General features: G+C 44.6%; 2 protein-coding genes across 6 annotated transcripts in view; one reads left to right on the top strand and one right to left on the bottom strand.

The window, feature by feature from the left end:
• The window catches only part of Cacna2d3 (calcium voltage-gated channel auxiliary subunit alpha2delta 3), an 854380-nt gene that overhangs the window by 716390 nt on the left and 123526 nt on the right, over positions 1 to 14464 (top strand). The gene's annotated exons all lie outside the window — the stretch shown is intronic.
• On the bottom strand, positions 7673 to 12641 carry Lrtm1 (leucine rich repeat transmembrane protein 1). The gene is made up of 2 exons (XM_006981485.4): positions 12361 to 12641; positions 7673 to 8269 (listed from the first exon to the last, which is right to left on the bottom strand). The coding sequence occupies exons 1-2, from the start codon at positions 12515 to 12517 to the stop codon at positions 7803 to 7805; spliced, it is 624 nt and encodes a 207-aa protein (XP_006981547.2). The 5' UTR covers positions 12518 to 12641; the 3' UTR covers positions 7673 to 7802.

Below are 14464 nucleotides of genomic sequence, written 5' to 3'. Positions count from 1 at the left end.
CAGCATACATTTCCTCCTCTTATTTGGTACTTCTCCCTATCCCTAGGAGCACTATTCTGCTTTATCAATGGATTTACATATTTGGGGGTGTTTTAAATACATGAGCCTTTGTGACTGACTTTATTCACTTAACATGATGTTTTCCAGGACCATCGGATATCATGGATCAGTCCTTCATCTTTTCTATTGCTAAATAATATTCTATTGTGTGAATGCATTTTATTTATCCATTTCTAAATTGTAGATATTTGGGCTGTTCCTACCCCTTACCAAGTAGTAATATTGCTTTGGACATGAATATATGGGTTATCATGTGGACATGTTTTTATTCCTCTTGAGCAGGTACCCAGAAGTGGAGTTGTGTCAAATGTAACTCCATGTTTGATATTTTGCAGAACTGAAAACCTGTTTTGAATTGTGGTTGCTTTAGTTTAGAATTCTAGCCAGCCATGCATAAGGATTCTGATTTCTCCACACCATTGACAACATTCACAGTTATCTGTCTTTTTGTTTTAACTACATTGATAGATATGAATGAATTTGCATTCCCCTACTGACCAATGCTGAGTATCAATCTGATCATGAGCTTTTTGGCCACTGGTGCCTCTTTTCTAGAGAGATGTTGATTTAAAACCTTTGCCTGCATTTAAATGATAATAGTTTGTCTTTTTGCTATGTTATATGAGCTCTTTACATTATCTAGAAATAAGCTTATTGCACTGTGGCATATCTGCTGCCTGTTTTTGTAAATAAAGTTGTATTGGCATGCCACCACACCTTCTTCCTATGAAGATACTTTCTTACCAAAATGGAAAAGCTGGATAGTTGGATAGAAACCAATGCAAAAATGCTGACTGCCTGGGTCTTTAATTAAAAAAAAAAAAAAAGCTCATTAACACTTTTATAAGATGAAAATTTCACAGTCTATTTAAAACAAAAACAAACATTACTTCTTCACTCACCTTTTTCATCATGTTCTTATAGAAATGAGTTGATATCAGAATCAGAGGTTATTTAAATGGATATTGATATAAGAGTTTCATGCATCAGAATTTGCCTGTCAGTTGTACCTGTTTCGAGTGGTTATGCAGAAATCCTAACCAAAGGCTCCAAGGTTCCTAAAAGTACCTATTGTCATTATCAATTCCAGCAGCAATTCACTCAATCTTCACTCTGATGCATAGACCTTGGAAAAGTGCACTCATTATGATACTTGGTGCTGCACTGGAAAGGCCCCTGAACATATTGGTAGATAAGAGTTTATGGGATCTTTCTTTCATTTCCTCCCTCCCTCCCTCCCTTCCTTTTTTGCCAACATGGCTCATGAATGATTGAGGGATTTATTTTATTGCCTCTATCTAAGCAAATCTTTCAAGGACCTTTTTGATCTCTATTAAGATGAAAATATATGGTACTCATGCTAAGGAAAGGACTCACTGGGGGTCAAGAAGGTTAAGTGTAATTCCTTTCCTGGAAAGCTAAGGGCAGATGTGAATAGAATCTTCAGCAGAAGCAGGGGTGCTTTGACAGTCTGTCGACATTGTTGCTAATGGAGTAAGCCTTAGCCAGTATGTGATTAGAAAGAGACAGTACTGATCACAACTTTTTGTCCCCAAGGGCCACACTCACTGCCAGTTCTCAGAGTCTCTTCTGCTTCTGGGTAAGCAGCCCTAATTGATGCCAGGATCAATGTCTGACTGCCATCCACACTTCAAGTCAAAGTATGTGATTACATAAAGCCCAGCTGATGGAAGATGGGCATGTATAGTCTTATTTAACAATCAGAAGAGATTTCAGAGTGGAAGCATAGGGAACAGGCATATAATTGTTTTTCCTCCATAAACCTTCTACCTTCCTGAACTCACCTTCCTGAATTCAGCTGAGCTGGTCAGACCTCAGCCACATCGTTTGCAGTTGCATTTGTTTTCTTTATGGTATATGTCACTAATCTGTTTATGTTGTACATTACTCTCTCATGCTCTCTCCAGTTCTTTCTACAACCCACAACAGTCAGGGTTTGTTCACAGAAAAACGTTTCCCAGTGATGTCAGCCGTTTCCACATTAGACAACCCAAATCGACCCTCAGAGATCCCTTTTTCTTATTCTATGCGGATTGCCTTCTTCGTACTTCCCCTCTCCTGCCCATCAATGTTCTGGTCTTTCTAGGCTGACTCACTCATTTCTCTAGCTTGTAAATGTCATAGACTCCAGAGTTCTCCATCTACATCCTCTCTACCATCAAGGTTTTGAGCACCATACAGACACTGGTGATGACCCCGGCCAGAGCTGCCTGGGTTGGCTTGCCTTCACCATGACCAAAAAGTTGGGGAAGAAAGGGTTTATTTGGCTTATACCTCCACACTGTAGTCCAGCATTGAAGAAAGCCAGGATAGGAACTCAAGGAGGGCAGGAACCTGGAGACAGGAGCTGACACAGAGGCCATCGAGAAGTGCTGCTTACTGGTTTGCTCTCCATGGCTTGCTCAGCCTGCTTTCTTATAGAACCCAGGACCCACCTGCCTGGGGATGGCACCACCCACAATGGGCTGGACCTGCCCCCATTCATCACTAATTAAGAAAATGTCCCATTGCCAGATATTATGGAGACATTTTCTCAACTGAAGTTCCTTCCTTTCAGATAACTCTAGCGTACGTTAAGTTGACATAAAACTGGCCAGCACGACTTGTATTTGAATTTCTACTCCATCATTTACTGGTGGGATAACCTTGGACACATTTGTTTTTTAGGCTCATATGCTATGTAGCAGTAAATAAGGTTTTCATTATAAGGCAGATAAAAAAAGTTGGTTACTGTGTTTAGAAGATACTTGGCACTAAATTGGATGTTTATCTTGGGTTTCTCGTGTTGTGTTAAAATACCATGACCAAAAGCAACCTGGTAAGGCAAGTGTCAATTTCAGCTTACAGTTCCACATCCTAGTCTGTCCTCAAAGGATGTCAGTAGAGAAATTCAAGGCAGGAACCTGGAGGCAGGAAGCAGAAGCCATGGAAGAACTCTGCTTACAGGCTTCTTTGGCAGCGGTCTTCTCTTGTAACGCCTAAGACCACCTACCCAAAGGTGGTACCGCCCCCTGCGAGCTGGGCCTGACCACAGTGGACAGCAATTAAGAAAAATGCCCAGAGACCAACCCTAATTGGGGCATTTTCTCAATTGAGGTTTCCTCTTCCCGAATAACTCTAGCTTGTGTCAAACTGACATCAAACTAGCCAGCACCACACTCAATAAATGTTGATGGTGGTGCTGTTATTGTTTTTGTCTAAGTGATTAGTACAATGATGTCATAGTCTAGATAGTGTGGCTGACTGCACAGTGAGCGGAGGGCAATGGGAGATTGGCTTGTGTTATTCACGCTGACTACAGGCTTCTACGTCTGGGTTTATCGGGCACACAATGAACTGTGTGTGACTTTTGGAAAGTTTTTTTTTTTTTCCTTTTCCATACATCTAGTTACTATTTGTAAAATAAAGGTGCTAAATTATATCAAAGTAGCACATTGCTCTAATCCCCTATGTCAACACTAGTTGATGTGTTGTGAGCACCTGAGAAACCGATTGGAAAGGATTCTGAGCTGGTCGGGAACCGGCAGCTCACTTTGCTGTGATCTGTTAGCAATGCCCATGATGGACAAGGAGGCCAATGACATCTGTTGTGGAATTTTCCAGGCCTAGACGTACTGTTCTTCAGGGCCTTTCCTGGCTCCTTTGATTCATTTCCAGGGTCATCTTAATGGACCCGTGAGGCTGGATGAGTGCCTACCTACCCAGATGATTCAGAACCTTCAGTGTCCAGTGTGGAAATAGATGATCAGAAAGCAGGCCAGTAAGATAGAAAGCCGAGCCTCTGAGTGAGACCAAGGCCTCTGTGAGACCTCATTGCAATTTGAGTATTAAAAAAAAAATGAAGAATTTCTACCAAGAGGAAGAAGAGGATGGTCCCCTGAAGGTCTATAGATAATCCAGCTTGGTTTGTAAGTTGGAGTGTCTTGTAGATTTCTGATAGTAGCATATAGTAGGTCTACTGATGGGTTTTTAACTACACTGGACACAGTGCTTCCTGATCTTCATAGGAAGTTACAGGTTTCAAATGGTTGCTGTATAACTATGCATACAGTGTACATATAAATTTCTTTGGAAACCAATTTCTCCACTGCTTTCGGTATTTAAATCATTGTTTCTCAACCTTCTTAACACTGTGACCCTTTAATACAGTTCCTCCTGCTGTGGTGACCCCCAAGCATAAAATTTCATTGCTACTTCATGACTGCAATTTTGCTACTTTTATGAATAGTCATGTAAATAGATGATGGGACCACCCCTGTGAAAGGGTCATTTGACCCCAAAGGGGTTGCGACCCACAGGTTGAGAAGGAGTGTGAGGCAAAGGGGGTCTGTTTTCAGAAGTTCTTAGTTAGCTTCAGCAAAGGGATTTGACTTTCAGGAACCTTCAGCAGGAAGCCCAGGTGTGGGTCTCTTTTTGGCTTTCTGTTTTCGTAAGGCAACATGAGATTGTGTCTTTGTCCACTGGCATTTCATCATCTTGAGCACAAGATTCTTTCTGCAGGGTCTGAGGTACCTGCTGTAACTGTGCAAGCTCTTCCGGCTTGGTAGCTGATCTGATTCCTCACAAACCGCCTCATCATTGCCTGTTTTCCTTGCCTTTCCCGTCTACTTCACTGCAGAAAGCTGCAGCGTCTGTGAACTCAGTGCCCTGCCTGAGCAAAAACCACCTGCCTGTCACCACCATGTTACGCTACCTTTAATGAAAACGTGACATTTCAGATGACTTTCTCTGAGACAATCAGCACTAAGCATGATTTGGGGCCTCAGCATCTCCTCCAGCCCAGCCCTGTGATGGAAGGACATTCTTACGGGGAAATCCATGAATAGGACAGCAGTAATACGCAGCTGAAAATAATCTGGGAGGCGTTTGCAAATTGCCCCTCGTGAGCTGCAGTGCTTGGGAAAGATAATTTGTGGTTCTTGCAGAATTCCCTGCAAACTGGGTCTTTCATCTGCTGTGCATTTTGCAATTAAAACATTTCATTTCTCATATTAACAAATGATAACTCCACGTTTGTTCATCTAAACAACTTGATTTATATTTTTCTGTGCTGAGAAGCTGTTGACATTTCAGAGTAAGTAATTATTTTCATTGCCAACTGCTGTGTGTGGTGACTGTAGGCAAATGATAGAAATCTGAGTGTACATGTGTATCATTTAAATCCTTTTGCTTAAAGACTACCTATGAAGCTAGAAGCCTTTTGCCTGGGTTATCATCTGGACTTCAACATCTAATAGGATTAGGATGTTGACAAGCATGGGTTTGGGCCCCATCCATGGTTTGTGCTGTGTACGAAACTCTTTGATGTAATCTCTGAGGACAAGGCTTACCTACAGCACCTCCAAACTATTAGCAGGGCACAGTAGACTTGCAGTCTCAAATCACTTGTTAGAGGAGGTGTGTGCTGTTGGCCCTGGGAGTTCTTGGGGCATGTGATAGCTGCTCAGGCATCCCTCGGAAGAGTGTCAGAATTCTGTGTGGAATGCTCATGGGAACAGTTTGCGCCATGCCTGCTAACAGTGTGAGCTTGGAAAACATTTGGTCAAATGGAGATGAAAAATAGCGGACCTTCTCAATTTCCTCTCACATTACATTCTTGGCCAACAGCAACAACAAAGGCACAGTTAGGACAATGGAAAGAAATGCTTTTTCAGCTTGAAAGTAGTTGCTACATCCTTGGAATAGGAACTCAGTCACCACACGGTTGAGTTGGACCACCTTGGCACAATAGAGAGGTGGTATCATGCTGACTAACAGCCCATGCAGCCATGAGGCCTTCTCTGAGAACTCTGTTTGTTCTATTCATTCTTACACTGTAATCATTAAAACATACTAATTGCACAGGCTAATGGTTTCACTGTGACTTTCCATTCATATATACATTGTGCTTTTAAACTTATAATTTTATGCATCCAGTTTTATTTTGATATTTAGAAAAGTGTTAGCTATTCACACTTCAACTTCTTCTCCCAAGGAAACTATCTAGCTGAACTGATGCTCCAAAAAGACAGTTGACCCTTAGCCCACTGGTTTACAAGGTTTACACTGCTTACAGCTCGCTGTGCATCTGTCCATCCCAGCATATGCATGTCCCATTTGCGTTCCAGTTTGGGAGCAGACTACTGACTGGGGATCCAAACCAATTTTTACATGGCCTTGAGGGGTGAAGTAGAGCCAGTACCCTGAATGGCAAATGTGCTTTATCCTTTGAACCAACTCCAATTGATTAGTTCTGGTTGCCTATAGTGCTGTCTTAAGAAACCATCTGTGGTGTATTTGAGGCTCAGCTGGGAAGAGTGCTGGGATTGATTAGCAATGTCTGTCATGGGCTCTAGAGGAACAGCTTGCCCCATATTTGTCATTTTCTGCTTTTAACATGTCTTTAACTCCTCTGCGCTCTCTTCCTGTGCAAAGTAGTTATAATCTTAAAAAGTGCCTGTTGTATAAACAGAAAGAGTAGGTATAGGTATATTCCGCTTTAAGAAACCCTAGCAAAGAAATGCAAATTTGAAAAATGCATCAATCTGGAGCCAATTATTTCCATTACAGAAAAGATTCCATGAAAGGTTCCTTTAAATAGCGAGCTCCCCTGCTGCATTAAAATGATGATTCAATTTACAAAAATTCACTTTGCATGCAACTCTCCGGGACAAAGTCTGTGTGGACTTAGCAAGCCATACCTGAACTTTTTAAAGCCACACTTCAGCACGAGCCTTCAGGATGTCTGCCACCAGGTACCTCCAGTCCCCCAGCAACTCCCACTCCCCCTGACTTCCTTCTTGCTTCCTCTCCCAGAGTGTTGAGCACACCATCTGGGTGGTGAGCAACAGCTACTGGCCCCAACCCGACACGGCTGCCTCTCATTAGTGGGTAAGCTGATTGCTCCGAGGGTGTTTATGTGTGGGTGTAGCTGTACAAATCCATGCCCTCTGTGCATTGTGTATGCAGATGCAGAGACACAAGCACCATTCAGCCTAATCTAAATTCATCCCTGCTGTGAGTTCTAGGGGAAGGTTCCAGTTGGTTGGTGGATATGGCCTTTTGGTGATATCTACCCTATATTCTGGTTCACCCATTCCCTCTGTGTTCCTTCACATCAAAAACCTTGCCCAGACTCCAGGTCTGAGTCCCATTAACCAGACATGGAACCCTTGTCTTCTCCTGCAGCTCAGAAAGCCCCAAATGGTTTTCTGATTTAGAAAATTAAATATAATCCGACTCTTGTGGCCAGCTATGAAATTCCCAACCAACAGACATTTCCACTAAATATGTAACATACACAACATCTAAAAGTCCCACCAATCCAGCATGAACTTGAATTAAAGAGGCATCCAGTACCCCTCGGGTAAGATCACCAGCCTCTTTCCAGGCCCTCCAACTGGTGGCCCCCAAAGCTCCTAAGAATGCCTGTTGGCACACATGTCAACATTCCTGTTGCTCTGTAGAAACAAGTTAATCCAGAGAAAGGTACCTAAAAGAGATGGCCTCTCCCTTCTTCGTGTTCCTGCACATAGACTCATGTCCTAACCTCTCAGTTGCAGGATATGAGCGTAACTATTTTGTCTGTGATATTTCAAAGCTATACCATAAATTTCTTCCCATAAATTTTGGTACTTTTTTTTTTTAACAGACACATGTTTTCTCTTAGTTGTTTTGGAAGACGATACACGGGAGAAGAGCAGTGAGGCACATCAGGCCCACTCAAACATTTCTGGAGGCCCTCAGTTGATCAAGGAGGAACTTGGACACGGAGGTTCTTGGGCTGCGGAACTGTCCATTGGCTCCTTGCTTCCCATTTTCTCAGACTCACTGGTTGGTGCCAAGGGTCTCCCATGGTACTGGGCTGTGATGGCTGCGTAGGTGCAGCCGTAGATAGCAGCTGCCAACATCATGAGACATACGATCCCACATACCACCCCAGTGATGACCACAGTAGCCACAGCGTGGCGCAGGTTGGCTGGCTTTGGTTTGGGTTTGGGCTCACACTCCAAGGAATCTTGTTGTCCGGAGTTATTCTCAGAAGACTTATGGGCCTCTTGAGGGGCAGAACCGGGCTGCTGAACTAGTGAGGGTGCCAGGTCTGGAGAAGGCAGAGGACAGGGCTGGTATAGTTCATGGGGAATGGAGAGGAGTTCCTTTCCCTTCCAGTGTTCAGGCAGCCTGCAGATGGCGCTGTCTGTTATTCCCCCTTCAAGAAACAAAGCAAAGGGCGATAATAGAGCTTTGATGTGACAACATTCCAAATTCCTCAGCCTGCCACAGACTAGACAATTACTTATTGCTAAGAATTTATTAGAAACCAATTTCCCTTAATACTATATAAAGGCTGAGGGGACCACTGACAGGGACCATGAGGGCCCAGCGGCCAAAGGCCTTATGGTCTCCAGAATTCTTCCCGTCCACTCCCCACCACACAAGAAACCTTTCCTGCCAGATTCTCACTGGAAATCAAAGAAAGCATAAAGCAAATATCCATTCTTGTGTTTGTGTGCTAATTACAAAGACTCTAGGTCTCTACCAACATTTTTTAGTTGAGTTTTATGTATCTGAGCATTTGACAACACCTTATGTTTTGTTCATGGTGTTTAAGTAACTCATCTTCTCAGGCCTCATGACATTACTGCTTTGAGTGCCAAATGTTCCAAGGAGTTATTCAATGTGGGTTTTGGTCTTTGTAAAGTAGCTGAGTCCCTTGGGTATCTGTGATAGTTATCCTTCCCTGGACTACTGCTGCCCATGTAACCATTGGTACACTATTCAACTTCACAGGAATGAACTTCCTCAAGTTTTCTGCCATCAGAACATCCTATTTGTGTCCAAGTTTACAGTTTAAAGTCCTCACCATCCACTCTTACAAGGAATTCTTTTTTTAATTCACACAGGGCATGAGTGGAGACATCAGCACCCAAAACCCAGCCCCTCAGTACACTTCTCTCTTCCTATTCTGTCTTTCTCGTATCTCCTGGGACCATGGCAAGTGGCAGAAAAGCCTACTTGACTGAGCAGGACCCATAGGACCTGTGCCTTGGTTCTCTCAGGCTGTCCCAAAAACCTCACCCAGGGGAGAGTGGCATGTTCCCTTTGCAAATGCAGATTGCAGATTCTCCGTGTACATCATAGGGGAATTTTTAAATTAATGCCAGAAAGGCATATATGGTAATTGTCACTTCATCGTTATTGGTACATGCCATTGTATAGTAGTTCGGGGTTTGGGAGATGTATGCCCATTCATGCTATCTAAGCATCTAAGATGAGTCGTAAGTGCCCTATAAGTAGAGAGAGCCACCCCATAAAAGGAGATCTGTCACATGGCTCAGAAACACCGGAGTTGATGACAGTGACCAAATTCAACACATACTCTTTTTGCTGCTGTTGCTGAAAGCTGAATGACACACAACCAGACTCAGCGGCCACCACCACCACCACTGCCGCCGCCGCCGCCGCCACCACCACCCCCACCACCCCCAGCTTCCTCAATAATCCCTTGAGGCATAGATCCTGGTTTTAAAGCAAAAAGACCAAAGAGGAATTTCTTGAGCCTCTTGTGTTCACGAAACTGGAGGAACAAGGTGCCCACCCAGCTGCGCTGAGATGCGGGGCTGTGCCTCTGTGTGTGGGATCTTACCTCCCTTTGCCCCTGACTCTGGTGGCCCTCACTAGGAGCTGTGTGTCAAGGCAGAAAGCTAGAGAGATAGAACCCCAGGGGGAGCAAAGGCATTTCATCCAACCACAGCACAGTGAGGCTTCCACTGGGAGAGCCCGGGCTGCTAGGCCAGATGCCCCCCCCCCCCTGCCCAGGCTGTGGTACCTGTGCATTCAGATTCCAGTCTTTCTCTAGATCCACCTTCCACTAGAGAACTGCACTAAAATCCACAACCTTGAGTCTCAGAGCAAAGGGCAGGCCTAGTATGAATGTGTGGACCTTCCGGGAAAGGGGGGGGGGTGCTGTGGCTGGCACCTTCTCAGTAGCCTCCTGTACAGTTAAACTGCACTGCTGGGTCAAGGGACCAAAATGAGCATTAGCACTAAGCACTAGTGAGTGGCATTCACTGGTCCAGCTTTGTGGCTGAATAGGAGAATCCCAGCCTTGCCTGTCCTGCTTTGGATGGCCTAGGTCTGGAAACAGATTGTTTTTAACATCAAGAAATGTTCTTCCTTGATGAAGACTCTCTTTCTGGGATGGTCTGGTTAATGCCGTGATTTGATTCCCAAAGCAGTGTCTCTAGCCACCTCTCGTCCAGATGTGCTTGTTTTTGACCTATCAGGACGATGTTACTAAGTTCTATAGTCGCCGTTGTGCGCTAACTTCAACGTTGGCTGGTTGGCAGTGTATCAGCTGCTCTTAACTATTGAGAAACTTCCAAATTTGATGTTGCAAGTTTGAGCTCTTACTCTATATAGGCTGTGCCTCCAGATGTTGGTTTTCTTCCCCTAATTCATATCTGCAGCTCTCAGATCTTCCTGAGCCGTGGGCTCAAGCATACAATCACCAACAGAGCTCCTCTCTAAAGTGTGACAAGTATTTCAAATATGTTCCCTTTCTGAATCTTCTATTGAGCACCTCCCCCAGACTCTCCCACGGCCTTCATTCCCTATTTGCTAAAAACATCACCATTTATGTAGTTACCAAACAGAATAAAATACACAAGAATCTCCCATAATTGCTCTCTCCTTCTCCTAGTCCGTCACCTCCTCCAACCCCTCAGCAGTATCTACCACTTCACTGTTCCAAATGTCAGTCACTTGTTACAGCCCTGGTTTAGGCCACTGTCATCTCTTCTCTGACCCACTGAGATCACATCCCCCTTCATCCTCTGGCTCTTCTCCAACAGCCTTTGCGCTGCCCTCCGAGAGTCAGCAGAGTGGCATTTTACACAGTGGTCAGATCATACTGTTCCCTAGACAAGAATTCCTCAGAACTTCCCACTGCCCTTAGAATACAATCCAGCCAGGGCACCTGCTCTGCACATGTGTAGAGACTGGGCAGGCACCCCAAGATGTGCTGTGTGTTACCTCCACCCAGACTCCCTCCTCTGTGTCTCACTAAGCTGGGCCACTCAGTCACCAGACCCCAAGAATGCTGCGATGCTGTGTCCCCACCCCCACAGTTACCTTCGGTTCTTCTTTTCCTGGTTCTGGCTCTTACACATGTCAGTCTCCTGGGAGGCTTTTCTTTCCCATCCTATCTAAGCTGGGGCGCATTCCCTCCCCGGCTTTACCCTTGCCCTGCCTCGCGCTGTCTTAGCACGGCCATCTGAACCTGTACCTTTATCTATTATCTTAGATAATGCCTGCTTTTAACCCTTCCAATGGAACCTTCATAATGATAAGCATTCCTATTCACTGCCTTTTTCTCTGGGTCAGGAGCAGTGCCTGGTACACCAAGGGCACTCAAGGAGAGGAATGAATGGATAGTGCTCGGAGAAGCAGTACAGGGAAGAATGTAAGGCCAGCAGTCATGCTCTCTCCTCTCCTTTGTACGTCTCCTGTGTGACCTTAGGCCAGTCATTGAATATCTCTGGGCTTCTGTTTCCTGTTGACAGCAGAGGTCATCAGGTTTTTCTCTCAAGGTTCAGGTAGCAAAGACTGTTAAGTGTCCTGTATGGTTTCTGTCACAACTGCTCTACTTTGCCCTATTGTGTAAAATACCCACTCATTACATAATGAAATGGTATGGCTGTGTTCAAATAAAGCTTTATTTATAAACAACAACAACAACAAAAAAAAAAACCAGGCAGAATTTGCACCTTAGTCTATAGGTTATTAACCTCTGATTTCCATAGTTTACTCTCTCTAATATTCTCGGCTTTTTTTTACTTAAATTTAGGCTTCTGATGAAAGATATAATAACTTTGGAGAGGGGGCCTTCTGGACCCAATTTCAGAATTTGATAAGATTTATAGCCATTATTAGGTAGAAATGGGAAGAGAGGGAAGCTGTCTAAGGAGTGAGAGCCACATCCTCCACCAGATCACACTTGGAAATTAAACCTGAGGATGCTTTGGTGCAGGATTCCCAGGGAGAAGCCCATGCCATCTGCGTGCATACTCTGATGAGCATAAATCTCCATATGAAACTTCCTCCACACTCCAACTGACACTTGCTCCTTTGCTGCATCCCGAAGTTGACATGGCATCCATGTTGAGATGTGCAAAAGCCTACCACTGTCCCTTGTACTCTCCTTGTACTCTCCTCTACCGTCTTGAGATGCGGGGGATGGAGGAGGTCCACCTCAGGCTGGTGACACACAGAAAAACATTTCTAAGACACACTACTGACCTTCAAAGGTGAATCTCTCCAGCCAGAGTTTCAGACCCAGCAAGTGGCAGTCACATTTCCAGGGGTTGTCCTTAAGAAGTACTAGCCTCACCTTGGGCATGGCCTCTAGAAGTGTACGATCCAGATGCAGGAGATGGTTCCGCTGCACAGCAAACATGGTCAGGTTCTCCCAAGGCTTGCCCAGGGACGTGGGCAGGAGCCTGAGGCTGTTAGATGACAGATCCAACTCCCTGAGCCCAGGCAGGGCATGGGCAAGGCTGCTTTCCAGGGAAAGCAGGGAATTTCGGGTTAGGTTTAAAACCTCCAAGTGCCAAAGTCCATAGAAAGCCTCTGAAGCCAGATTTGAAAGAGAGTTGTTAGATAAATTTAAGGTTCTGAGCAGCGGCACAGATCTAAATGCATGAGCAGGAAGCCAATGGACCTGGTTATCTTGTAAGAGCAGGGTTAGTGTCCATGGGGGTAGATCAGGAGGAATCTCGGACAGTCCCTGGCCACTGCAGTCCACAGAGTTTGAAGATGAGTGACACAAACATTTCTTGGGGCAGCTGCCCACACCTTGGAGCAGGATACTCAGACTGGAAAACAGCAGCAGAGTTCCTGAAACAGAGAGGGTGGGGTCGAGGCCAGGGTTTGAGAAAAGGTCATGAGCAGCCAGGGAATTCACAGGTCATATGGTCCTGAGCCAGTAGTGCCTTCCACCCACCTAGGAAGAAAGTTCTATTCCTCGCCTTCTTAGCAGAATGGGACTGAGCACACCTAGCCCATCACTGCGGCCAGCTCTGGGCCAGCCATTGTCAGCAGCCGTGGAGAAGGGATTGTAAGACTGATATCACATGAAACGGTGAGGGGAGTCATTCTGGGGCACATGTCCTTTGGAGGTCAGAGCCAAATGTGTGGACTGTGGCAGATAGATAACAGTTCTGAAAGGAGCTCTCCAGAGGAGGACAGGCCAGTTGAGCTTTGTATGGTGGCAGAAATGTTCTGTGTCTGCCCTTCAACATGGCTGTCACTAGCCACCTACAGTAATGACAGTTACTAAGCTCCCAAAATGTGACTGCTGCAACCAAAGAGCTGACTTTGAATTTTGACTTTGTTTTCATTCATTTAGATTTAAATGATCAGACATGCCTTCAGGTGACTGTATTGGCTAGGGCCTTCCCTACAAATGGCTGTCTGTCTATCATTATGAGGAAAACCCCATCTATGATGATTGTTTCTGCTCCTTTTTTATATAAAGGTTTTAAAAATTACCCCCGAATTATTAGGAGTAATACGATAAGCATCCCTATTTCTGTAACCTGTGCCAGCCATTCATAGGTTGTCAGACTTCCACCATCTTCCTGCTTTTCATTGGAAGTGCAGTAGGGCAGACAACCCTTTTCTGGCCAGCTCAGCTTTTTCTCACGGAAGTCCCTTCACAGACTTCCCTGGTTTATGTCTTCATATATGTTCAAGTTAACAGTTACTGTCCTGGGATGACAGGTATGTGCCACCACATCCAGTTTTTCTGGGGCTAGGGGATCACACTCAGAGCTTTGTGTACTAGGCAAGCACTAGTACCCAAGAGCCAGCCTTAATGCTATTCAAGAAATGAGAGCAGAGCTGAAATGTCCATCACATTTCCAGCTTGAGTTGAAATGGGGTGTAGCGTATCACCTGAACACTCTTTTGAGATCTTTGGAGTTATCTAAGGATTCCCCCCACAAGCTGAGGACTAAACCCAGGGTCTTGTGCTTGCTCATTGAGTGCTCTACCACTGAGCTAAATCCACAGATTGTAAAGGTGCTGTCATGTACTCAAATTCTCTTCATTTACTTCAAGACCCAACATTTCCACATGTGGGAAGTATTGGGAACTTGTCTTTGGCTTAGGTTTGGAGCAAGACTGTTAGGTAGTCCTTCTGATTTTTATTTCTGTAATTGCTAGAAATGATCACCGAGATATAAAATTGTTGTACAAAGCTTTGTAAAATGCAGTCGTTAATAAAGACAATAGCAAATGACCAGACAGGATGCATTTCTAGGCAGGGATTCCTCCTATTGCTTTATAGATATGAATTCATCCTAATGACCTTGTCAAATTGGTTGCTTATCTTCAACATCTT

Source organism: Peromyscus maniculatus, chromosome 9 (genome assembly GCF_049852395.1).
Source record: "Peromyscus maniculatus bairdii isolate BWxNUB_F1_BW_parent chromosome 9, HU_Pman_BW_mat_3.1, whole genome shotgun sequence".
Classification (NCBI taxonomy): Eukaryota; Metazoa; Chordata; class Mammalia; order Rodentia; family Cricetidae; genus Peromyscus; species Peromyscus maniculatus.
Note: the sequence above shows the minus strand (reverse complement) of the source record. Positions and strands in the feature narration are given on the sequence as shown.

Excerpts from the sequence above, each read along its gene's own strand:
- Lrtm1 (XM_006981485.4), bottom strand. The coding sequence starts at position 12,517 with ATGTTTGCTGTGCAGCGGAACCATCTCCTGCATCTGGATCGTACACTT. Across the intron at positions 8,270-12,360 it reads GGAGAGATTCACCTTTGAAG|GGGGAATAACAGACAGCGCC; the intron begins GTCAGTAGTGTG and ends TGTTTCTTGAAG.